Here is a 26167-nt window from a genome sequence, read left to right as displayed (position 1 = left end):
GGTCACCTGGGCTGCCAGCACTGTGACATTGCTCCTGGCCACAGCGGCCACTAAAGCTTGGTAGACTGGGATTCACAGGGTTAGAGTCTAGCACTGAGTTCAAAATAACTAGGATTGCTTTTACAGGGGTCAGAACTAATTCATACATGAGACAAGCTATTTATGCATGACTGTTATGACACTGTTATAACCCGTCCTGTAAGTCCTCTGGTTTGTCAGTGCAGTCCGTTTCTGCCACCTTAGACTGTCCCCTGTGTCCATTGCCCGCAGAACAGTGGGAACCAAACCATTTGGCATGGCGCCCTCTAGTGGCCTAAAGGTATAACTGTCCCTTTCTTTTGTAAACATCTGAGGTGTAAAGGCTGGGCTTCCCTGGTGGCTCAGATGGTAAAGAATCTGCCTGCAATGTCGGAGACCTGGGTTCAATCCCTGGCTTGGGAAGATTCCCTGGAGGAGCGCATGGCAATCCACTCCAGAGTTTTTGCCTGGAGAATTCCATGGACAGAGGAGTCTGGTGGTCTACAGTCCATGGGGTCACAAAGAGTCAGACTCGACTGAGTGACTAAACACAGCACCCAGCAATGAGGCCTAGACGAAGTGGAACTGGGTTCTCCTCTCACAGGCGTGAAGGTAAGGGACCAGTGTCGGGACATTAGGAGATGCCTACCTAAACTGATAGGTAAAGACCAGCCTTTTTCTTACCTGAGAGAAAAGGCCGCCTCTGCCAATCAGAAGCCCCATGCATTTGCAGTCGTGGTGGATTTGATTTACTTCTTCACGGGGAAGAGGCTGGCGGCTCTCCTGTAAATACATTAAAAAAATATTCTATGTTTGACATTTGAACAATTAAAGACATTATTTCTAAGAGAAATTAAATCCCACTGCTGGGCATACACACTGAGGAAACCAGAATTGAAAGAGACACATGTACCCCAATGTTCATCGCAGCACTGTTTATAATAGCCAGGACATGGAAGCAACCTAGATGCCCATCAGCAGATGAATGGATAAGAAAGCTGTGGTACATATACACAATGGAGTATTACTTAGCCATTAAAAAGAATACATTTGAATCAGTTCTAATGAAGTGGATGAAACTGGAGCCTATTATACAGAGTGAAGTAAGCCAGAAAGAAAAACACCAATACAGTATACTAACTCATATATATGGAATTTAGAAAGATGGTAACAATAACCCTGTATACGAGACAGCAAAACAGACACTGATGTATAGAACAGTCTTTTGGACTCTGTGGGAGAGGGAGACGGTGGGAAGATTTGGGAGAATGGCATTGTAACATGTATAATATCATATATGAAACGAGTTGCCAGTCCAGGTTCGATGCACGATACTGGATGCTTGGGGATGGTGCACTGGGACGACCCAGAGGGATGGTATGGAGAGGGAAGAGAGTTCAGGATGGGGAACATGTGTATACCTGTGGCGGATTCATGTTGATATATGGCAAAGCCAATACAATATTGTAAAGTTAAAAATAAATAAATGAAAGCAACTGAAGCAATCAATGCTCTACCCTCCCTCTCAATCTCTCTCCCCCTGTAATTGAATAAAGCTGTTAATTTCTGGATAGGATTTATTTTGGGGGGTGGCATTATTAAAAATATCTGTTTTTTTATCCCAATTCATTCCAGATTCCCAAAGACAAGATGAAGTTGAATGCAGATCGCCAGTGAATCTTGGCGCTGCAGGTGGTTACCCCAGGAGGTTGATTCTGTAATAGCCATATTTGCAGCCTGCTTTATTTGTGTGGAAATTGTCCTCAACTCTTCACTTGGTTTTGTCCCTGTAAAAAGTTCATTTCAGAGTCCAGGAAATGGCTCAGAAGTTGCACAAGGGCACAAACAGCCCAAGCTCTCCCTGAGCCACAGCACAGCCAGGGCAGCTACAGTGGGGCCCTATGTCCTCGTCGTCCCTCCTTGTGGAATTTGCACTTTTTCACCCAAGACTTACTACTCCAGGGTCAGGAGAGGTAAGCTCTCTGGAAACCCAGCGGTTGTTTCAGGTCACATGGCATCTGAAGGTGGTGACTACTTGTGGGCCCAGGCTTGCCAGCACCCATCTGATGACATTGGACTGGGGATACCAGTGCTCCCTCTGTAGTCAAGTCTGACCCTGAATCTGCATCATCTGGAAGCCATTTTGAACTACAGGCATTTAGACCTCAGGTCAGGCCTATTGATTACTTGGGGTAGGGCTTTATTTAGTCGTTAAGTCATGTCCCGCTCTTTTGCCACCCCAGGGACAGTAGCCCGCCTGGCCGTCCTGTCCATGAGATTTCCCAGGCAAGAATAATGGAATGGGTGGCCATACCCTTCTCCAGGGGATCTTCCCAACCCAGGGATCAAATCTACACCTCTTAATGTCTTCTGCTCTGGGAGGCGGGTTCTTTACCACTAGCACCTTACCACGATCCCACCTTAACACTATGTGCTGTGTGCTAAGTCGCTCAGTCACGTCCAACTCTTGTGACCCCAGGGACTGTAGCCCACCAGGCTCCTCTGTCCGTGGGGATTCTCCAGGCAAGAATACTGGAGTGGGTTGGTATTTCCTTCTCCAGGGGGTCTTCCTGACTCAGGGATTGAACCCGCACTGGCGGGTGGATTGTTTGCCACTGAGCCACCTGGGAAGCCTGTAGAGCAGGGCTTCGGCATCTGTGTTTGTAAATGCTCTTCAGATGCTGGGCTGTGATCCCTCAGTTGTGAGCGCTGAGCCCTGTCACTGCCACTGGCCTCTCTTCTGTGGCACAGCCCTGAGAGCATCAGCACTGGGTCTGGCTCTCTAGCTTCAAAGGCATGATCCTGGCTCATGGGCCAGCCTCTGCGATCCCTGCGAGGTGGAGGAGGGCTCCCTCCCATGCTCCCAGCTTCATTTTTCTGCTCTGCGCTTTCCATCTGCCTTCCCATAGGCTTGGGTATCCACCCCCTTGCCCCATCCACCCTGAATCCTTTCCTGGTTAGGTGTCAGTGGCTGAGCACAGACTCAGACTGTACCTTCCAGAGAGGTCTATATTCTCAGTCTGTTGTGAAGCTTTAAGACTAGGAAAATATTATTTAAATGTTCAGACAAGAAGAGGACCCATGATGGGATAAAAGACTAGGATCACCTCACTGATCCAAAATGTTGTCCTGCTTGTCCCTGAGGCTCTCATGAGGGAAGACTAAAACACGGCAATATAATTTAGGGCTAAATGGTAAAAGGGCTTCCTGGGTAGCTCAGCTGGTAAAGAATCCACTTGCAATGTGAGAGACCTGGGTTCAATCCCTGGCTTGGGAAGATCCCCTGAGGAGGGTGTGGCAACCCACTCCAGTATTCTTGCCTGGAGAATCCAGAGGAGCCTGGTGGGCTACAGTCCATGGGATCACCAAGAGTCACACACGACTGAGCACCTAAGCACAGAACAGCACAAACTGTAGAAACTAGAAAGAAGTCGAGTATGGTTTAGGGGATGAGAGTTCAGAGGTCAGGAAGGGTTCCTGAGGGGCAGCTGGGTTGCTGGGGTCTGGGTGGCCATCAGGGGCCTGGGGAGGGACTTTAGTCTCACCCTGGTCTGAGCCAGCTCCCTCTCTGCTCCTCTGTCCTTTTTTATCACTCCCTAGCCTCAACTGCCAAGACTAACTGACCATCTTGTAGGCATATGCAGAGAAAAGCATGGTTGAAAAAATCTAATAAGGCAAAGCCACAGGACAGCCTGACCCGGCTCCGTGCTTGAACCTAAGTTCCACCAGCCCCGTAATCAAATAGGCATGTTAGTAGCTAGCCTCTTCTTGACAGTATAATGTAGCTTCCTGTTTATTTTGTTTTTGTTTTTCAACTTGTTTTGAGAGGGTAGGTTTTCATTTAAACAATATAAAAGTATTCACGGTTATTGGGAAAAACTCCTTAAAGCAGTATGGACATGCATTTAGTAAAAATTGGAAGTTTCTCTTCCTAAAATCCTACTCCTAGGGACACTGCCTGTTAGTAATTTGGTGTGAACGAGACAAATTTTTTATGCATACAGATGCATTTAAATGCACATTTTAAAAATAATTCATCCTTTATAATGTTTTGCATTTGTTTTGAACAATTTACAACGTATCCTGAACATCTTTCCATGTCAGTGTATCTGGACCTAGTCTCATTCTATTTTTTTTAAATAATTAATTTATTTTAATTGCAGACAAATTGCTTTACAATATTGTAGTGGTTTTTGCCATACATTGACATGAATCAGCCATGGGTGTACACATGTTCCCCACCCTGAGACCCCTCCCACCTCCCTCCCCATCCCATCCCTCAGGGTCATCCCAGTGCACCAGCCCTGAGCATCCTGTCTCATGCATCGAACCTGGATTGGTGATCTGTTTCACATATGGTAATATACATGTTTCAGTGCTATTCTCTCAAATCATCCCACCCTCATGGACCTAGTCTTTTTAAAGACTGCCTAGTATTTTGTCGCTTGTTGGTAGAGCAATTTGTTTCATCTCCTATTTTTGGACATATATGTGATTTTCTATTTTTGTTTATGATTATAAAAAATATTGCAAACACCCTCACTTATTTATATCTACACACATCTGTGAATATTTCTCTAGGACACATCTCTATAAGTGGAATGGCTAGGTCAAAATGTATACATTTAATCTTACAGACACAGATGAATTTCTGTCCAAAGGGCTGTATCCAGTTCACATCCTTACCAATAGCACATGGGAGTTTTAAATCTGGGTTATATTGTTCAGCATCAATACATCATATACATCAATACAGCATCAAAGCCAAGTTCTGTACTGTTTCAATTACATGAAAGTGGTCTGAAGTGTTGCAGGGGCCTGAAATCAATCAATTAACACTGGTAAAGTGCTCACCATCTGTGTATTTCCTGGCCTCAAAAGCATATAATTTACATAGGAAAAAAAGATGTTGATACTTGAAAATCGAGTCAACAAGTACATGATTTGAAAGATCCTTTCAAAGGAGCTCTTTAGACAGGGAGTAGGAGAGGGATTCTCTGAAGGCTGGAGTCCCTTTAGACAGGAGAAGCAAAGGCAAGCTTAAAGAGGAGGTGTGGGGAAGAGTCAGATCTTGAACAAGGCTAGGATTTTCAAAGCTAGAGACAGAGAAGAGAGTATCATATTCCATGACTGGGGAAAAGTTTGAGCAGTATTTGAATGTACTGTCATTGAGGGGACAATGGATAGAATTAGCGATAGAGAAGTTCCTTCAGACCCCATGCTTAAAACTACTGAAGGGCAGAGAGAAGAGGAAAAAAGCTCATTCTATATATACTATTTTATAGCCTGTCTTATTTTTTCCATAATACAGTCTGCACATCTTCCCATGTCACACATATTTCTGTGCCACATAGGATGGATGTACCATCACTTAGCTTGTTTGGTATCAGTGGCCATTTGGGAGAATTCTGATGTTTTACCAGGACAACCCAAGACCTGATGAGTGTCTCTGTCCACATGTCTTGAAGCACACAGTCATTGGGTTTGGACTAGCGGGGAAGGGAAGAGTGCCTCCTCTCTCATGGGGCTTTCCTCGGGGGATTCTGGGCTTTGAGGAGCCTAGACATCCTTGAGGGAGCTCCTGGGTTGGGAGAGGACTCGTCTGAACTTTAGAACAGCCTTTTTGACAGGGCCCCAAGCTGAAGATGTGGATGTCACAGCTTGTGAGCCAGAGGGCCTGATTTTATATTGCAGTACTCTTCCTGTTGTCTTCCCGTAGCTTTAAAATCTTAATTAAACATTCCAGCCTTGTACTGTCTCTGCTGTGTGGTGTTAAGGGAAAAGTCTTATATCCATGGTCTGGGCTGAATATTGAAAGAATTGAGCATCAGACCTTCTAAATTAGGATGGCATGGTGACAGCAGATAGCAAGACATCTCCCATGGATAAGAATTAGGGGGAAGGCATTGATCTGACTATTCCTTCCCGTGCCAGAATTCTCCTGCTCTCGCTCTCCTCTGAGGATATAGATTTCACTTTTATGGAGGATTGGGATGATTTCCTACTGACATGGACCCTAGGGGCAGCAGGAGGAACTGTGGGAAAGATTTGAAAAACATGGTGAAGAAAGAATCAATAAGACTTCACATTAGAAATAAGGAGAGAGAAGGAGCCACAGATTATTTGGTGGTTTTGAAGCTGGGGAATTGGGAGAAGAATGGAGATACAGAACAGAAACAGTGACCTTGGGAAGAATCACTGGCTTAAGAGAAAATACTAAATTCAGTTGTCATATTGAGTTTGAGGTCACAGTGGGGTATGTCATCAGAAAGTCACATTCCACCTGGTTACCTGAGAGATTAAAGTCCATTCACAAATAAATACAAAACCCTATAAATCTTTAACATCCTCACCCAAACCATCACCACAGCCTTCTCCTGGCCCTTTTCCCTGCTACTAGCTCTCTGGGCTGCCTGTCCCTCCCCAAATAATTCTCCCCTTCTTTGTATTTCCAATGCAAAATATTCAGTCATTGCCGATGCTCTTTGCCTACTCTGGCAAGAATACCATCAGCTCCCTCTTCCACATTCTCCTCCTCACTCCTCTAGCACTCTCCATGTTTATACTCAATGCTCTCTGTCACCATCAGTTGCTTCAGTTGTGTCTGACTCTTTGCAAACCCCATAGGCTGTAGCCAGCCAGGATCCTCTGTTCATGGGATTCTCCAAGCAAGAATACTGGAGCGGGTTGCCATGCTCTCCTCCAGGGGATCTTTCCAACCCAGGGATCAAACCCATGTCTCCTGCATTGGCAGGTGGATTCTTTACCACTGAGCTGCTGGGGAAGCCCCAACTCTCTCTATTCATTTCTAATGAGCTTCACTGAGTCTTGTAGTCCTTGCCGGCTCTATCTCTGAATGAATGAGCTTGTAGCCGAGGCTTCCTGCCTTAACTCTTGCTGCCCCAAGAAGCCACAGAGAGACCAGTAGATCACCACCTACCTTATCCTTCACCATTTCTATTCCTATCATGAGACCTTTGCCTCGGACATCTCCTACAATTTCAAATTCATCCCGCAGCTTAGCCAACTTCAGCAACATATAGGTGCCAACTTCTTGGCTATTTTCTTGTAGATTTTCTTCTTTAATCACCTGTTGAGAAAAAGCCCCAAATGACTTTCTATTTAAACAGTTTCAAAAGGGACTGAGAAATAAATGTATGTGACCTGTTTACAAAACTTGAGACAAATGGAACCCGAGGTCATGTGACCATACCTTGTCTCATAGAAAGATCTGCTGTAGGGAGAAAAAAAGGCTTGGTAGAGGGAACACTTCCCTCATACCTTTCTCATCTTCAGGAGTGGGTAAACATTTAGGGAAAAATAAGAGACTCTGTGTGGGCCCAGAGTCAGGGCACCTGAGATATAAAAGGATTTTCACCTACTTCCGCTCACAGCAGAGATCTGTGATTCTTTTCTTTTTTAAACTTTTTATCTTGTACTAGAGCTGACTAACAATGTTGTAATCATTTCAGGAGAACAGCATAGGGACTCAGACATACATATACATGTATCCATTCTCCCCTAAACTCCCCTCCCATCCAGGCTACCACATAACATTGAGCAGAGTTTCCTGTGCTATATAGTAAGAGACCTGCAATTCTGGACCACATATGAGCAGTACAGTATATTTATAAGCAGCCAATAGTAACTGCATGACTGCAGGCAGAACTTGATGTTTTTAAGACCTCCTTGTTCACCTACATCCTACTTGCCAAATTGTTTGAGGTGACACAGCACTTTTAACACTAGTTCTTTAGAACACTAGTTGGCATTTCTACAGAATGAAATAAATGTCACATCCTACCCACACTTTCTCTTTTTGAGATTTAGTCATATTTGAATATACTTTTTAATTAGAAAGGGCAGCTTTTACTTATTTTTATTGAAAAATACTTAAAATTTTTTTTTTGAATAAGTGAAACATGTGCTTTGTTCAAACACCACAAAGTACAGAATCAAAGAGCAGAATGAGCCTCACTGATCCCTGTCCTCCAGCCACTGTTTCCCTCCCCACAAACAACCACTGTTAATAATTTCTTGTGCAGTCTTTCAGAAACTATGTTACACTTATTTAAAGTGCTATTATGCATGTAATACATGCATGCTAAGCCCCTTCAGTCATGTCCGACTCTTTGTGATGCTATGGACTGCAGCTTGTCAGGCTCCTCTGTCCAAGGCATTTTCCAGGCAAGAGTACTGGAGTGGGTTGCCATGCTTCCTCCAGAGGATCTTCCTGACCCAAGGATTGAACCCACATCTTTTATGTCTCCTGCATTAGCAGGGGAGTTCTTTACCACTAGCACCAAGTGCTATTATTCATAGAATTATGCAAACCTTTTCCAACAGATGAGACCACAGGCAAAACTCAATGGGCTCGTGCTGAACCACAGCTGAATCACCTAGTTGGAATTGCATAGAAGTCATTTGCTCTTTTGTCTTTTCATTTATGACAGTACAACAAATGTAAGGAAGCATATACAAGACAGGACCAAAATTCACCTGACATCAAAAATTGCCATTGGTCACCATAAAACATAAAACATATGCCACCATCCATAAAACACCAATGAAACCACAAAAGAGATTTCAGTGCTACCAGCTAGCTAGGGGAATTCTTATGTTTCTCATATGTGTGAGGTTTATTATATGTTATTTCATATCCAATACTTGAAGCACTGATAGTAGATTTCAAAAAAAGGGAGAGGGAGCAGAATAATACCTGGAAATCTAAACTTAGATTCAGGGACTAGGAATTAACTCTCCACTTTAATTATGTCATGTGGTAGAGTCCTGATAATACGTGTGTAGTTTTGAAGTAGTTGTTTGGTGAGATGAGTGGTGTTGACATAGCTGCTGGAATGTACCTCAAGCACTGCTGAACCAACGGCGCAGGCCATGGGGTTCCCTCCAAAGGTATTGAAGTGAAGCATGCGCTTGGTTAAGGACTTGGCAATATCTAGAGGGAGAGAACAAAAGGTGGATAACGAGTGACACGTCTGTAATTTCTCATCATGCCACTTGGGTTATATTTACTTTCATGTTGTAGAAAGGTGTTTACAATAGATTTCATGGCCTCCAATTCATGATAGTGATGTTATGGATGGAAGTGTCTCCCCCCTCAGGGATCCCCAACTCATATGCTGAAGCCCTAACCCCCAGTGCAACTCCCTAGAGGCAACTAAGGTCATAAGGGTGGAGTCCTAGTCCAATAGGATTGGTGCCCTCATAAGAAGAGGAGACACCAGAGCCCTTTCTCACTGCAGAAAAGGACTCATGAGGACACAGCCAGAGGGTCATCTGCAAGAGAGATCTCACCAGAACTCAACTGGGCTCTTACCCTGACCTTGGACTTTAGCCTCTTGAACGGTGGGAAAATAAATGTCTGTTGTTTAAGCCACCCAGCCTGCAATATTTTGTTATGATAGACCAAGCTGATGAATACAATAGATAGGGAAAAATTGCTTATTTACTCCAGGAGAAGTTTACTAATAAAATCTTCAATGTGTTGTGTGAATTGAAAAGTACTTTAAAACTTGATTTACGGGAACGTACATGAATCCTCATTAGTTAGCCTTTTTTCTGTATTCCACTCTTGGGACTAAGAAGGAAATATTTTTTAAAACTCTCATAGCAAGGATTTCATAACAATCTCCAGATGGTCTGAGGGTGAAAATATATATCCGGTTCATTATAGTTCACCTTCAACACCATCTTTCCTCATTTCATAAAAGCACTGAAATATTACAAGGCACTTAATTATCCTTTGGAGTTTCTCAAGTGTGCTTGCTATTGGTGGGAAAAATAAATGAAATAATCTTAAGATTTTCAATAATAAGTGGTTCGTAAAAGTATTCTCGGTAAAACTTCACTAAAACGGGTAATAAAATTAATTCTAATGTTCATTTTATAGACTGTTCTAGCTAAGTGAGATTGTATTGTATTTAGTTGTTGATGATCAGCAGAGAAAACTATCACTCTGGAGGCTGAGTCTATAGCTCTTTGGGGTGGCAAGACTAAGTTGGAGTGTTCTTCAAGAATATGACTCCTTGGATACTTTAGCTTTAAACTTTATCTGGCTTCAGGTTGGTTAACACGGATCTCTTGTGTTGGCTTTGGTTTTGGTTTTGTTTTTGTTGCCTAGATCTTGTCAATGTAGTAGAACCCTACATCTCAATGTGAGGCTGGGAGAATTGGTCTTCCCTACAGCAAAGAGCAAAAAGGGCTGGTTTTCTTCCATCTTTTCCACAGTCTGGCAGACAGACTGTTTCCCTTTAACATTACTTGGGAAATGCGTGTGTAGTTTCCATGACGGTCCCCAGCCCACACTAGGTACAATACACATGTTTTCTACGACTGGGGATGCAGGGGGCCCAGAAGCAGACACGAACTGCCCGTGGTTCCTACCTGGAGTTGTCACGACTGCTGCCATGGGAAAGCCATTCCCAATCCCTTTAGCCATGGTAACAATATCTGGCAGGACATCGTGTGTTTGGAAGCCCCAGAAGTGAGAGCCCAGCCTTCCAAATCCTGTCTGCACCTGATGGAAACAAATCCGAAATCACCGGGAACTTTCTGAGAAATGCTGATTTTCCTGACTCTCTGGTCTCTTTCCTTCTCTTCTATCTTCTCCTCCTTGACATCATCATCACCACCATCCTTGTACTATGATGGAAAAAGCACCATGCTTGAGCTTTTAGGCACCAAAAGCCATTTGCTAGCGTTGTGTGACTCTAGACATGTTTCTTAACTCCTCTGGACCTATGTTAGCTCTGTTGAGTGGAAACACTTAATAGCAATACATCACAGGGTTGTGGTGAGGGTTATATAAATAATGCATGTGAAAAACTTTGTTGTGATTAGCAATCCTGAATAAGGCCCCTCTGTGGGAAGGCTGCGTCTGCCCCATGCTGGATGAGGCAGTAACTACAGCATGCAGGCTGGCGCTGGGGCGTCTGCCATTCAGCCCAGACAGGCTGATTGGCCTCTTCCCTGTGGTGTCCTTTTCTTCCTGAGAATCAGTCATGAGGAGGACTCAGTGAAGCCGGTTAACTCAGGATGGAACTAAGCTGACCGCAGTTGTTCTGTTCGTGCTGTTTCCTTTTCCCAGAAGATCCTTTCCCTGCTCTGTCTCTCGCTAACGCCTCTTGTTCTTCAAAACATGGTTTCCTCACTATCTGGGCTAGGAAAATTTTCCTACAAGGCACCTAGGCTGCCATCAGAACCTCTCACCTTGGACTGTTATCACCAGAGTACATGTCTAATAGGGTTTCCCAGGTGGCGCTTGTGGTCAAGAACCCGCCTGCCAATGCAGAAGACACAGATGCGGTTTAGATCTCTGGGTCGGGAAGATCCCCTGGAAAAGGAAATGGCAACCCTCTCCAGTATACTTGCCTAGAGAATCCCATGAACAGAGGAGCCTGGCAGGCAGTCCATAGGGTTGCAAAAAGTCAGACATGACTGAAGTGTTTAGCATGCACACACTCACTTGCCTAATAACAGAGACTGTATCTCATTTTTCTCTTTATCCATAATATCTAGCAGAGTGCCTGATAAAAGTAGACACTAAGTGTTTGTAGAATGAATAAAAATGTGGCAGAAGTGCCTAACTAAATAAAGGCGCACAAATATTCCCATGCAAATTTCTGCCAGAGCCTTTTTTGGTGGTGGGTCCTTGATTCCCTTCTGGTTCTGTCTCTTGGACTGTCTCTCTCTCTCTCTCTACACATACTGCTCTTCTAGGATAGAGGTGTAGGCACTTGAAGCTGATTCTGAAATGCTCTTGAAAGAATAAGGGTCCTTCTCAGACTTTTTTTTTTAATTTTTCTGCTCTCTCCAAGGTGCTGTTGCAAAGGCGAATTTGGGGGTTACAATTAGATAAGAGTGAGCAACACAGGAGAAGAGCTTAGGTATGAGAATCAGACAGACCTGGGCTCGAATCCTGAGTCTCCTAGTTTTGAGTCCCTGAACACAAGCTGATGAATTTGCCCAAAAGAGAATGTAAGAAAGCTCATGGCAAATCCATCCAACTTGCCTGTCTATTTTCATTTTTTATTTCATCTAAGTACCATAAATAAATGGTAAAAAAAAAAAATCAGATTGCTTGGACAATACATGAAATTATGTAGGGCCATAAACCATGTGAGTCATCTAGGAGGTGTCAGTTCCATAGAATCTTTCAGTTGAACAGAGATGACTCATTCTAAGGTTCATAAACTCAAATGTCTTAGGAGGTAAGAAGCATATAGCCATGAGAGAAGCAGGCTAGGTCCACCTCTATGAATTGGAATGGGAACTATGTGTGCGAATGCCTTGCCTAAAAGCAGTCAATTTCAAATTTAAATCCAGCTTACGCCAGACCAGGAAAGACTGATGGCCCAATATGGCCCCATGCTAAGGCACTTCAGCTGTGTCTGACTCTTTGCAACCCCATGGCCCCAGGTTCCTCTGTCCATGGAATTCTCCAGGTAAGAATACTGGAGTGGGTTGCCATGCTCTCCTCCAGGGGATCTTCCCAACCCAGGGATTGAACCTGAATCTCTTAATGTCTCCTGCTTTGGCAGGCAGCTTCTTTACCACTAGCAGCACCTTGGGAAACCCTTATTGTAGATTCCAAATTCCTCATTTTATAGAAGGGAAAGCCAAGGTTAGCTGATTAAGAAGGCATGTGAGATCCCTGGGTGCAGCACTGGCTCTGCCCTCAGGAGTTTCTTCTGTTCCCACCTTTCCTGCCACCCTTTGTCTTTCTACACCACAGTTCAATCATTCTTGAAAGGCGGGTTGCCCAGTGGTTAGTGTGGTCTTTGAGTCTGGGTGTGAGTTCTGGCTCTGTCCCTACTAACAGCATGATCTTGACAGGCAAATTAACTATCTTGAACTTCAGTTCACTTTTTTTCCCCCAATTCAATTCAGTTTTTTTTTTGGCTGTATCACACAACACGTGGAATCTTAGTTCCTTGACCAAGGATCAAAGCCACGGCCCCTGTAATGGAGGTGGGATCCCCAACCTCTCGACTGCCAGGGGAGTCCCTGGAACTACTTTCCAAATATCTGTGATTATGGCCCTCTTCTTAGAGGCTGGACTTTTTTTTTCTAAGTGTAATTTCCAAACAGATTTTTTTTATGAATGCTGCTGGACTGTCTAATACTATTTTGGCAAAAGTTAAGATGAAAACTTGGTTGTGAGGTTAAACTAAGTTTAAGCTGAATTCAAATAGGAGTTTTAAAAGTATGTTGAAGAATGGCAACATCCTAGGCCTGTTATCTTATTTGATAGACTTCACTTGGGACGTTGACGTTCTAATCTAGTAACGAACTAGTCAGTCAATGAGAAAAAGATTCATTAACTTATACCCTCATCTTGGAATCTGCAAGTAGATGCTTTCTGCCTGGACTGCAGAGCAGGGTTTAGAGATTTCTCCCTGCGCTTTTCCTGTCCTGGCTCCATCACACCTACTCTGTGGCCACTCACTTCATCTGCAATGCACACGCCTCCCCGCTCGCGCACCAGCTCGAAGGCTTCCTTTAGAAACCCCTTCGGGTACTGAACAACGCCATTCACCCCCTGCAAAAGACCAAACCAAGAAGACCTAGAAAACAGCACAGGGCCTTGAAAGTATTAAAAAAAGAAACAACTGAAGACAGACCATGATCAATATTAGCATTAGTGATACTAGCAATTTTTGAAGCCGTTTCTAGAAATGTTTCAACTGTGAGTGAAAAGAAGAGCCATTCCTCTTAATGCCATGCCTTCTGGGAAATGGTTGCAAATGTGGTCTTTCCTGAGAGCAGAGAAAAACAGATTAAGGGGATTTAGTAAGATTACAGAACGGCTCACCCTGACAGTGTGGGTAATAAGCAACTGAAAACTGCTGGGGTTTTCTATTTTTACAGATTTACAAATTCAGTAGTTTCATCTATCTGTCTGTTCAGTCTGGGAGTACAGCAGATGGACTTTTAAAGGTCAGTTGAAAACCAGGGGCCTTCTTTTTTTCAAGGGGATGAGGAGAATGACATAAAGGGACATAACAGTGATCACTTAAATAATTTGGAAGTCACTAGAATGTATGAGTTAAAATTGATAATTTACAACTGAGTTCAGTTAATGTTTAAGGTTAACACACTTACTTGAATTGGCTCTGCAAAAAATCCAGCAATTGATTTGGCCACAGAAGTGCTCAGAGTATCTTTGAATTGTTCAATATACTGGTCTTTAGCTTGACAGCAGTCTGCAATAAACAAACAAACAAAACAAAACACAGTATTTGACGATGTGAGAAAGGCATCCAGAAGAATGGGGGGAAAACAGAGAAAAAAAGAAACCAGGATAGTAAATTGACTAGAGTCCCTCAAGATACAGCAAAGCAGGATATGGGGATATAGGTTTCTGAAACGGAAAGAGTCAGAACAACTTGTGCTTTGTTCTGAGCAGCAAGACTAGCCTAGCCACAAAGGTGTAAACAAGCCACTTCAGTCATTTCCATCTGTGGAAGAAACACCCCAGAGCGTCACTGAGTCTGGGAGAGATGGCTGTTTCACCTAAGGAAGCCAATTCTATCGACACGATAGATTTAATTCAGATGTAATTGCTATGTGGATTTGATTTATTTGGAAATAACTGTTTACCTTGTATTGCCACTTAATCTGATATACCATTTTAAAGCTACAAAGTATCTCAGTCTTTATGGTTAGTAAGTATGTAAGTAAGTATAAACATACTTACTAACCATATTAGTTAACTAACTAACTCCAATACTTTGGCTGCCTGATGCAAATAGCCAACTCATTGGAAAAGACCCTGATGCTGGGAAAGATTGAAGGCAGGAGGAGAAGGGGATGACGGAGGATGAGATGACTGGATGGCATCACCGACTCGATGGACATGAGTTTGAGTGAACTCTGGGAGATGGTAAAGGACAGGGAAGTCTGGCATGCTGCAGTCCATGGGGTCGTAAAGAGCTGGACACGACTTGGTGACTGAACACCACCACCAACAAATATGTTTATAGAACAATGAGAATTCTAAAGAGGAAAGTACTACAGTCATGTAACTTTCATCCATTGTCTGAGGGGAGCGGAAGCAGTCCCCTCTGGAATAGCAAATGTCCCAGAACTAGTGTGTCCACATATGAGAACCTTCAGAATTTTTATCCACACCTGTAATTTGGTGGGTAGCACCACATAATCTCTGAATCTAAACCCATATCCATGAATAGCAGAAGAAAGGCAGAGGGAGATATGAGTGTGATGGGGGTCTCTGGTGAAAGCCGTCAGGGAGGCAAGACACCATCTACCATCAAGATGCTCACTTAGAGGCATGGATGTGGTCCTGTCTCCTGAAAGCTAGAGATAAGGAATAGAAACCTGCAGTTTTCACCATCAACAGTGAAGCATAAATATAGTTTATAGTTCAGCTCTTAAAAAGTGAGAAAAACATGACCTGGCCCCAAACATACTTTTAGGCTACATACGATGTTTGGAAAAGCTTGCTCGACAGCGTTCACTGATCTTTGGTGAACTGGAATCGAGGGCTCAGGGCTCTTCTTCCCTTTGAAGAAGGGAATCAATGAAAGGTATATCAAAACCAGAAAGTACACTTGTTAGCATCATTTATGTTGTTTGATGGGCAGGATATAGTAGACAAATGAATCTGTGCCCCTGGAGATTGAAATTTTCTATTTTTATTCAGAAAGGAAAAGAAAACAACCAAGGATGACCTTAGAGGATGAATTATACATATGTTCAAAGGATATAATTTGGGAATTTACCAAGACCATTTGTCACTTGAGAAATCCAAGTGTGGAGCAAAATCAACCCTAATGGCTTAAATTTGGACAAAACAAACCATGAAGAAGATTTTGCTTGAACCTGTGCTAGACCTTTTATAAATTTTTCCTCCACTGTGCACAAGTTCAGCAATGTGAGTCATCAGCTGTCACTGGTTTTTTCCTTCATTGGCTCATTGCTGTAAGTCCAGGTCAGGCCACCTCTGGAGAGAGACCTGGGGTAGTGGTGTCATCATGACAACATCAAGCAGGTGGAGAGGGACTGCTCTTCTGGATGTTATCCAGGAAATGGCATAAAGAGGGAAGTGTTTTCATTTTATCTGGTGGAAAGATAGAGTTCGGCTTCCCAGGTGGCACTTGCAGTAAAGAACTCGCCTCCTAGTGCAGGAGACATAAGAGATGTGGGTCCCATTCCTGGGTCAGGAAGATCCCCTGGAGGAGGGCATGGCAACCCACTCCAGTATTCTTGCCTGGAGAATCCCATGGACAGAGGAGCCTGGTGGGCTGCAGACCATGGGGTCGAAAAGAGTTGGACATGACTGAAGTGACTTAGCATGCATGCACACAAAGAGTTAAGCAAGAGTGAGGAGCCAAGAAAGAACAATTTTTAAGGAAAAGGGAGCTTGTGTTGCAAAAGGAGAAAGAGAAATGATGTGATCAGCATGAGGTTAGGAACATTGTGTGGGCAGTGGGTTGAGAGGTGCTTTTCATCCCAAGGTATTCTGACATTCAGGGACTGGAATGAACAGTTGGAAAGAAAACATCCTGAGGAGGGGGTGGAGGAGAAAATGAACTCTACCACACATATATTGGATTCTTGCCCAGGCTGATGAGGGGAGTGGTGACATCCTGCTGAGGTGAAAAAAATGCCCCCTCTCAAACCTGGTACCTTTATGTGTTCAGTGAGTGAACTCTAAGAGGACCTAAGAACTGGAAACTTCTCTATTCCAAGTAATTTATATGTTGGGATGTATTTACAAAGATATATAAATATGCCTTTTTACAGCAAAGACCCAACGCTTCTCAAGCCTAATAGCACTAGAGGAGGCTGATGTCACTTCTTGTATAAAGAGAGGGTATTAGCCTTGCCTCTTGAAGATATGAGTGAAGAGAACAGCTGACTTCAGATGTGCCGAGGACCACAGTTCCGAGAGGCAGAAATGTCTGTCTGTCACTGTTACTTAGCCTCCAGAGACCACTAGAGAGATGACCCTGGGGTCCTCGTATTATCAATACAAGGACCTCTGTCTCCTCCTGACAGAGGAGAAGGCTGAAAAGAGTGAGGAGGCAGAGGATTGAAGAGAGAGGGACACCGAGCCAGGAGGGAAGGGAAGGACCATGTCTCCTGCCTCCAAGGCTCTGCACTGATGTGCTTGAAGTTGAATGGACATCTGTGAGGTTCAGTCAACTGACTTTAGTTTTTGGTGCCACATGGTGGTGAGGTGCAGGCATAGTAGCCCTTGGCATTGCTACAGTCTGCCTGTCTCTACAAAAGCTCTCTTTTGGGGACCTTCTTGGTGTTCCAGTGGTTAAGAGTCCATGCTGCCAATGCAGGGGCTGTGGGTTCGATCCTTGGTCAGGGAACTAAGATTCCACATGTGTGGTACAGACCAAAGATTTTTTAAAAAGACATCCCCATTAAAAAAAAGTTCTAAAAATTCTCTTCCTTGGTCTCAGGAAGGCCTGGAATACGGGGCCACCAGGGCAGATATTCCTGTCTACATTTCAAAGATGAGAAATAGGAGCTTCATCTTTCAGAAGGAGAGTTTGAGTGAAGTTTAAAACTTCCTCACGGTTTTATGTTCTGTGACTATAACATCTTGTTCTAAAGCTCATGCTTTCAGCCTCCCACCTCCACCATTATCCCATCTGAATTTTAAGGTGACTGTGAATTTTCTTACTTTCAAAGCTGATTTTTAAGGCTTCCATTCACCTTCTTCTTCTCAGCCCGGTGACTCACACTGTTTCATTAAAGATCTCTTGGCAGGAGAACTTCGTGCTTTCCTTGGGTGCTATTTGGGGGCAGTCACCCAAAGGGTCCTGCCGTGTGCTGACAAGCATGGGTGGGGCTTGCTGACAAATCAAGAACTCAGGCTGCTTCCAGGCCTCCGCTCCCTCATGTGAGGAAGTGGTAAAGAATGTAAATAACAACGCATTTGATGAATAACAGCTTTCCTGGTGAGAAGGTCTTCACAGTTTTTGAGAAGATGTCAACAGCCTTCAGGAACCACCTTCTGTTTTGACAAATACTCTCTTTGGCTGGTATTCTGAGTCCCTGGGGAACTTCTTGACTGGAGTTTCGAAATTTCTAGAAGTGTTTTTTCCGCTTCCTCCATTGGGAACTGGTGAATAATCCCCCCAACCTTGTTTTCCTATCAAATTGGGAACAGAACCATTGCTAGGAGAGCTGAGAGAGCGCCTCCAATGAAGCACTGGGTGACAGTGTTTCTGGCTTAGGTCTGATAAGGGTGAGATGCTGAGATGTGTTTCCTGACAGGGGATGGATGCTTTGATGGTATTGTGGTCATTGGCTATAAGGAGTGTTGGCTCAATGAGGAGTGACTTCCTAGTTGTATTTGCCATGACTTTTCCCTTCCCACTTTTTCCAATTTGCCTTTCTCCTCATTCCTTCCCCCTCCTGACCTTCCCCCACGTGCCTCCCTCCCCGCTCAGTTGGACCTGGCGCACAGCTGCACTTCCTAATTGTTTGCACTGGAGAATCTCGGCAGTGGCTTCCTCCCCAAGGGCCATGGAAAATGTCTGGGCACATTGTCTGCAAATGACAAAAGAGGGGATTTGGCAAGACATGAACACAAGACAGTCAATTTGGGGCAACATATGGTACCAATCAAGGCAAGAGGGCTTCTTAACTTGATACCAAGATTCCTTCCTTACTCTTCTCCCACTTAGGACAAAAACTTGATATTCAGCTTTGAAGAGAGAATTTTTTTTCTTGGAAATCAGTTATGAGGGCACTCTACAAAGGAAACTGATTTCTGTGTCTGCCTGGAAACAATTGGCTCAAGAGTTTGGTGGGTAATGGCATCTGAAAGAATGAGAATAATTAGGTACCTGATTCTGATGCTGAAAATGTGGGTACAGTGGATGAGAACAGAAGGTGAGTACAAGGATGAGTATACGGAAATTATATGCATTCAAGGCTCTGGGAACTTATTTCAATGCATTTATTTGTAACTGACTCAATTTTACTTAAAAACAAAACAAAATGTAAAAGCATCTCTAATAGTAAGTATTACTCAGACTCTGAAGGTCTTTCTAACAAATGTCTCCTTTAAATGGTCTTTCATTTGATTAAGTCAAATTGAGGCCTTGATTAATCACAGGCTTCATATTAGTTTCTAGTCCTAATGACTGGAAAAATCTGATCAATGATTCCATACACCTAGGAGTCTTTAGAGAAACAAGGCAAAAATCTCAGAACTTACTGGTTGGCAGCCCATCCCATGAGGGAGGTCCATCTTATAGATGCCTACATTTGTCAAGCCAAGTGTGTAAGGACTGCATCCATGGTAGGCTCCTCTGCAGACAGAAAAGAGTGGGAGGACTGGGTTAAGTGTGCTTTCATTTGATCACTGGCCTGTGGAACACTGGGTTGGACAAAAAAGAAAATCCATGAAAGCTATGGAGATGAAAACACTATTGACCTACAACCTCAATGATCTCAAAGAAATCTTCTAAGCCTGTGTCAAATGAATTCACCTATTTATGTTTTCTACTAGCATCACAGATTTGAATCGTGACAGGAATTTTGGAGGCCATCTGGCTGAGAGCTCTGACCTTAGACCTGCCCTACTCTGTTCCTCTAAGCAATGAGACTCATCTTTTAGCATCATGCCAGAAATTATATATTCAACGAGTCTGCAAAGTGATCTCTTTGAGAAGATGAGTATTTGCTCCTGTGACGCGGCTGTCACTTAACATTTTTGGGGACTTTTCTTCAAGTGCCTCATAAGCCATTCTAGTCAGCCTAGAAGAAACTCGGGCTTTATTTCTGGAAACTGAAACAGTCATATTTATTACAAATTATCCTAATCTCTTGGTTTCAAATAAGTTTGGACAACTTCCCAAATCAAAATCACCCTTCAAAAAGGATTTAGGACTATTGAGACTACTCGAAGGAATGGTTATATATCCTGAAAGCGGAAACACAAACTACTATTGAACCCTAGTAGTACCAAGACTGCTCTGAACAGATCATGATTTATCTGGATATACATATTCTAGATGTTCAAGCTGATTTTTAGAAGAGGCAGAGGAACCAGAGATCAAGCTGCCAATATCCGCTGGATCATCGAAAAAGCAAGAGAGTTCCAGAAAAACATCTATTTCTGCTTTATTGACTATAAAGTCAATATTGCTTTGACTGTGTGGATCACAAGAAACTGTGGAAAATTCTGAAAGAGATGGGACAACCAGACCACATGATCTGCCTCTTGAGAAACCTATATGCAGGTCAGGAAGCAACAGTTAGAACTGGACATTGAACAACAGACTGGTTCCAAATAGGAAAAGGAGTACGTCAAGGCTGTATACTGTTACCCTGCTTATTTAACTTCTATGCAGAGTACATCATGAGAAATGCTGGGCTGGAGGAAGCACAAACTGGAATCAAGATTGTCGGGAGAAATATCAATAACCTCAGATATGCAGATGACTCCATCCTTATGGCAGAAAGTGAAGAACAACTAAACAGCCTCTTGATGAAAGTGAAAGAGGAGAGTGAAAAAGTTGGCTTAAAGCTCAACATTCAGAAAACTAAGATCATGGCATCTGGTCCCATCACTTCATGGGAAATGGATGGGGACACAGTGGAAACAGTGTCAGACTTTATTTTTCTGGGCTCCAAAATCACTGCAGATGGTGACTGCAGCCATGAAATTAAAAGACGCTTACTCCTTGGAAGGAAAGTTATGACCAACTTGCTGCTGCTGCTGCTAAGTCGCTTCAGTCGTGTCCGACTGTGCGACCCCATAGACAGCAGCCCACCAGGCTCCCCTGTCCCTGGGATTCTCCAGGCAAGAATACTGGAGTGGGTTGCCATTTCCTTCTCCAGTGCATGAAGGTGAAATTGAAAGTGAAGTTGCTCGGTCCTGTCCGACTCTGAGCAACCCCATGGACTGCAGCCTACTGGGCTCCTCTGTCCATGAGATTTTCCAGGCAAGAGTACTGGAGTGGGGTGCCATCGACTTCTCCGATGACCAACCTAGATAGCATATTAAAAAGCCGAGATATTACTTTGCCAACAAAGGTCCGTCTAGTCAGGGATATGGTTTTTCCAGTAGTCATGTATGTATGTGAGAGTTGGACTATAAAGAAAGCTGAGCACCAAAGAATTGATGCTTTTGAACTGTGGTGCTGGAGAAGACTCTTGAGAGTCCCTTGGACTGCAAGGAGATCCAACCAATCAATCCTAAAGGAAATCAGTCCTGAATATTCATTGGAAGGACTGATACTGAAGCTGAAACTCCAATACTTTGGCCACCTGATGAGAAGAACTGACTCATTGGAAAAGACCGTGATTCTGGGAAAGATTGAAGGCAGGAGGAGAAGGGGACAACAAAGGATGAGATGGTTGGATGGCATCATCAACTCAATGAACATGAGTTTGAGCAAGCTCTAGGAGTTGGTGATAGACAGGGAAGCCTGGCATGCTTCAGTCCATGGGGTTGCAAAGAGTCGGACACGATTGAGCAACTGAACTGAACTGAACTGAACTCTGCATTTAGAGAAAGTGAAAAATGGTACAACTGGCACTGTGAAATAAGTATATGGCTTCTTATCATAAGCAGAGATAAAAGTGAGTTCAGTGTCACATGGCAAAGCTTCTGGGGGTGCAGACCAGTCTTTCACTATCTGGCATAGGGTGCAGTCAATACCATTATATCTTTTTACTTTTAATTTATTCTTTTAAAATTTGTATTTTGTTTTGGAGCATACTGGGTGGTGATAGTAGTAAAGAACACACCTGCCAATGGAAGAGACATAAGAGACGTGGGTCCGATCCCTGGGTCAGGAAGATCCCCCGGAGGAAGGCATGGCAGCCCACTCCAGTATTCTTGCTGGGAAATCCCATGGACAGAGGAGCCTGGTGGGCTACAGTCCATTGGATTGCAAAAAGTCAGACACAACAGAAGTGACTTAGCGCACAGCACATAGTTGATTAACAATGTGTTAGTTTCTTTCTTTCTTTTTATATTCGCAGCATTTATTAAAAAAAACCTTTACTATGGACAACTTAGAAATATACAAAAGAAGAGAGAATATTACAATGACTCCCCCCTAGACAGCCATCATTCAGATTCAATAATGATCAATTTATGACCAGTCTATTTCATCTTTGTTGTTGTCATTGTTGTTTAGTAACTGAGTCGTCTCTGACTCTTTGTGACCCCATGGACTGTAGCTGGTCAGGCTCCTCTGTCCATGGGATTCTACAGGCAAGAATACTGGAGCGGGTTGCCATTTCCTCCTCCAGACAACATGTTAGTTTCTATACCATATCTTTAAAGTTAAAAAGCTGTCTTGTAGCCTTCTTTTTAATTTCATAGAGAATTTATGACATAACTAGGCTTCCAAACTCTTTATTAGTGACCTCAGTCAGGGACCCCTACTTGGATCAGGCCAATTTTTATGGTGCTATCCAGCCATAAAATTCATCTGATGGGTCCTACCCTAAAACCTGAACTTAGAAAAACACCCCTGTGAAAGTCTCTCTCCTGCTCTAGGCTGTATTTTAGAGATTAACATTTAATATTGGGGTGAGTCAGTGTTAAAATGAATATTCCAAGATGTGGTTACCTGAAAGAAATGATGTCTGTGCTGTTTGAGTGTGCTCTGGCCATCAGCATGGCTAGGTCATTGGCTTCTGAACCACTGTTCACCAAGAAAACGACCTGGAGGAAAAAAATACACATGGTCATGAAACACAGATATTATTCAATTCATTTGAAATTTTGAGTGTATCCCAGCCTCTGATTATTAAGAAGAGTTCCCTTCATACCAGTCAGTTCAGTCACTCAGTCGTGTCTGACTCTTTGCGACCCCATGGAGTTTCATCATTTAATTATTGATTATATAGCTCTTCATTGAGCAGCTGCTGAGCATTAGAGATACAACAGTGGCTAAGGGATTGTCCAAATTGTGAAACATTCCAGGCTTCCATTAGAATTACTTGATGTTCTTCGAAGTGCTAAGATGGAGAGGCTTGCTGAGATGTACAGTGGTTAGTGGTCAAGGGAATCTGAGAAGTTGGTCTCTTGGCTCTTGAAAGTGAATCATCCTGCTCGACTCTGAAGGCTTGGCCCAGAGGCCCCCAGAGGATATCCCAGCCTGTCTGTTCAGTGTTTGTGAATGTTAAAAAAAAGTGAGCAAACAAACCAGGATGAAAAGTGCAGCTCATCCTGGTTGAAGGAAAGGGGGCACTCGGGGGCACTCAAGGGCACTGGATCCTTCCTGATTTTAGGTTTTAGAGTAGGATCCATCAAATGAACTTTAAGGCTAGATAGCACCATCTAAGGGGCTTCTCAGGTGATGCAGTTGGTAAAGAATCTGCCTGCCAGCGCAGGAGATGGAGGAGACACAGTTCGATCCCTGGGTCGGGAAGATCCCCTGGAGGAGGAAATGGCAACCCATTCCAATATTCTTGCCTGGAAAATTCCTTGGACATAGGAGCCTGGTGGGCTACAGTCCACGAGGTTGCAAAGAGTCGGACACGACTGAGCATGCACAAGCACTCAACACCATCCAAATTTGCTGGATCCAGTGTTGGGGTTCCTGACTGAGGTAACCAAGAGTTTGGAGTCCTGCCCTAAACTTAGGTTACAGCTATTTCTCTTCATCTCTTTTAGATTGTATAGGAAGTAGGGTACTTAGATAATATGGTAAAATAACAATCATAGCTGACACTAGGTACGGTGCACTGTTTCACATAGATATTAACTCATTGAACCCCGAAATGCAAATTTTGGCCAACATTTTAACTTCTCAATCCAGTTAAAAAAGTCAATCATTTCAGATGCAGAAAAACATCCCATTTAGCAAAAATATCAAACTGCATCTCAGACCAAATGAATTTAACGGTATATTAATTTTCTAAAAAAAAAATGGCTTCACTCTTTGTTAAAGAAGAAATGCCAATGACTTGGCAGAGGCACTGTGGAGCCAAAAGATGAAAACTTCCTGAGTAACACAGAGGAGAGTGTCAGGAAGGCTGGGGCACCCCTTAAGTGATGTCTGCAAAGATATGGTAAGGAGAATGATCAAGGAGAGGCAGCCACTTGGAGCTGATGAAGTGAATGTCAACTGGTTTTAGCAGCAATTCATTGACTTCTCTCTTCTCCTTGAGTGCTTTCAGACATGGCTACTAGTACACTCACTTTAGATGTTCAGTGCACAGACCAGATTCTGCGCCCATATTCTCATTTCCCCGTCTGGCTTCCCTGGGATCAGCAGATCCTGCCCCTTTGAGTTATAAGCATCAGACCTTCAAAGGCTCAGGAAGAAGTGCTGAAAGCTTCTCTGCATATTCGTGGATCAGAGGGTGGAAGAAGACAGAACTTGTATGCCACAGGCGGCCCAGCTGCCTTTGCGCCGCTGCGTTTACTTTTCTGGATAAACAGAAGGGCAGAGTTACCCACACTGCAGCGGGCATGTCCCTCCCCACACAACACTGACCATTGAATTAAACCCTATGGGTATTTATCAAAGACTTTCCAGAGGCAGATTTCATCCAAACACAAGAAAGAGCTTCTCTAGCCACCAGAGGTATCTGGTAATGGAACGTATTGCTTCAAAAGGTAATGAATTCCCGACCAAGAGATGTGTTCAACAGGAGACTAAATGATTGATTGCTGGCGATTTTAAAAGATAAATTCCTAGTGAAGAAGGAATTTTGAAGTTATAATCTCTTCTAACTAGATTTTCTTATTAACTATGCTTTAAAGAGTTTGGAAAATAGAGAAGACTACATGTAAACCTGGGTGTCTTTCCATTTTAGTCTAAAGAATTATAGCTCAATCAAACATATGTTTGTAAGATCAACAACTTTTCCTTTAAAGAAGATTCCAAGATTTGGGTCTTAGTAGTGGTCGGTGTTGATGAACATTCTGCTATCACATTCTGTGAAGGATCCAAAGTCTCACGTTGAGGGAAAGAAGGAACTAAAGGTATATAAATATGTGAGACCTGACTTGGAATGCCTTGAAAAGACAGGCCAAGGTGTTTGAACTTGATCCAAAGAAGAGAAACGGCTGAAGTCTGTTATCAATAATTGATACACCAAAAAAAAAAAAAAAAAAAAAAATCAGTTCAGTGGTTAAACAATTTTGAGGAATACCAGATCAAATTCTTTACTGCAGGACTTATCAGTACCTTTAATAGGCTAATGTGCCCTGTGTCTCCCCAGGAGGGAGAGATGGAGTTTAAAGTGTTTCCCAACCTTATTTTTTAATGGAACCCTTTAACAATGAAACTTTCCTGTGATCAGTGTCCCACAGAACTCACTTCAGAAAATTGTGGATTATTAATAAACTCTTAAGTGGAAAAGACACTTGACAAAAGCATTATTTAGCAAAATAAATCTGAGAGCCACAAGAAGGTAGGAGGGAAGACTGGAATTGGTGAGGCCAGTTACCTGGAAGGCATGGTAGCCTTCCACGTATGGGGGAGCAGAACTAGGACACTGGAACTTCCTGAGAGGGGCTAGTAGGGAAAGGCATTTCAGTGGAGGGAAACTAGATCTTGGTATCAGGTTGGTTATATGGAGTGAAAGGCAGAAAAGGGTCCAAGATGATTTTAGTATTCTTGCCTGTGATATCGGGGGAAACCCCAGGGTTGGTTGAGAAGCACAACGAGTCTTGTTTAACTACCCAGCTCCTAGCAAGGACTTACCCAGAGGAGGTGGCTCGTATGTGCTACTTGAATAAATGAATAGACTAGAAACAGCTTTGTGGGAAGCACAGTGGATTTGGTTTTTGTAATGTCGATTTGCAGCTAATGGTGGAATATCATGGGCAGGGGGTATCCTGGAGGCTGAGGGAGACGTGGGGCATCTTACTGCCCACGTTGGGTGTCTTAGACATGTTATCATAGCTTGGTGAGGAGCCGAGGCTGAACAGCTGGGTGAGGCTGCTGAAATGTAGCAACCAAGTGAGAAGAGGTGGAGAGATGGGGTGAGACCAATTCTATGGGGGAAATAACAAGAGAAGAAGGGAGTATAGACAGAAGAGGGGTGGGCTCAGGAAAGAGCCTGAAACACCCAGAGTTAGGGGGTCAGAGGGACGAGGTGAATGGTCAGTGGGTGGCCAGGAGATGCACCAAGGTCAGGGGAGCCAGTAGGAGGGGTTCAT

At 43.4% G+C, this 26167-nt stretch overlaps 1 protein-coding gene across 1 annotated transcript in view; it reads right to left on the bottom strand.

Annotated features, from left to right (window-relative positions):
- Positions 1-26167, bottom strand: part of AGXT2 (alanine--glyoxylate aminotransferase 2) — a 44074-nt gene that overhangs the window by 6930 nt on the left and 10977 nt on the right. The window contains exons 4-13 of the mRNA XM_027520244.1: positions 24304-24427; positions 22620-22714; positions 19247-19340; positions 18480-18573; positions 14143-14243; positions 13487-13579; positions 10423-10555; positions 8883-8974; positions 6959-7108; positions 703-801 (exon numbers count right to left, since the gene is read on the bottom strand). Coding sequence (XP_027376045.1) covers positions 703-801; positions 6959-7108; positions 8883-8974; positions 10423-10555; positions 13487-13579; positions 14143-14243; positions 18480-18573; positions 19247-19340; positions 22620-22714; positions 24304-24427 — 1075 coding nt within the window. The remainder of the gene's footprint in view (positions 1-702; positions 802-6958; positions 7109-8882; positions 8975-10422; positions 10556-13486; positions 13580-14142; positions 14244-18479; positions 18574-19246; positions 19341-22619; positions 22715-24303; positions 24428-26167) is intronic.

The sequence above is a fragment of the Bos indicus x Bos taurus genome, chromosome 20 (genome assembly GCF_003369695.1).
Source record: "Bos indicus x Bos taurus breed Angus x Brahman F1 hybrid chromosome 20, Bos_hybrid_MaternalHap_v2.0, whole genome shotgun sequence".
Taxonomy (NCBI): Eukaryota; Metazoa; Chordata; class Mammalia; order Artiodactyla; family Bovidae; genus Bos; species Bos indicus x Bos taurus.
Note: the sequence above shows the minus strand (reverse complement) of the source record. Positions and strands in the feature narration are given on the sequence as shown.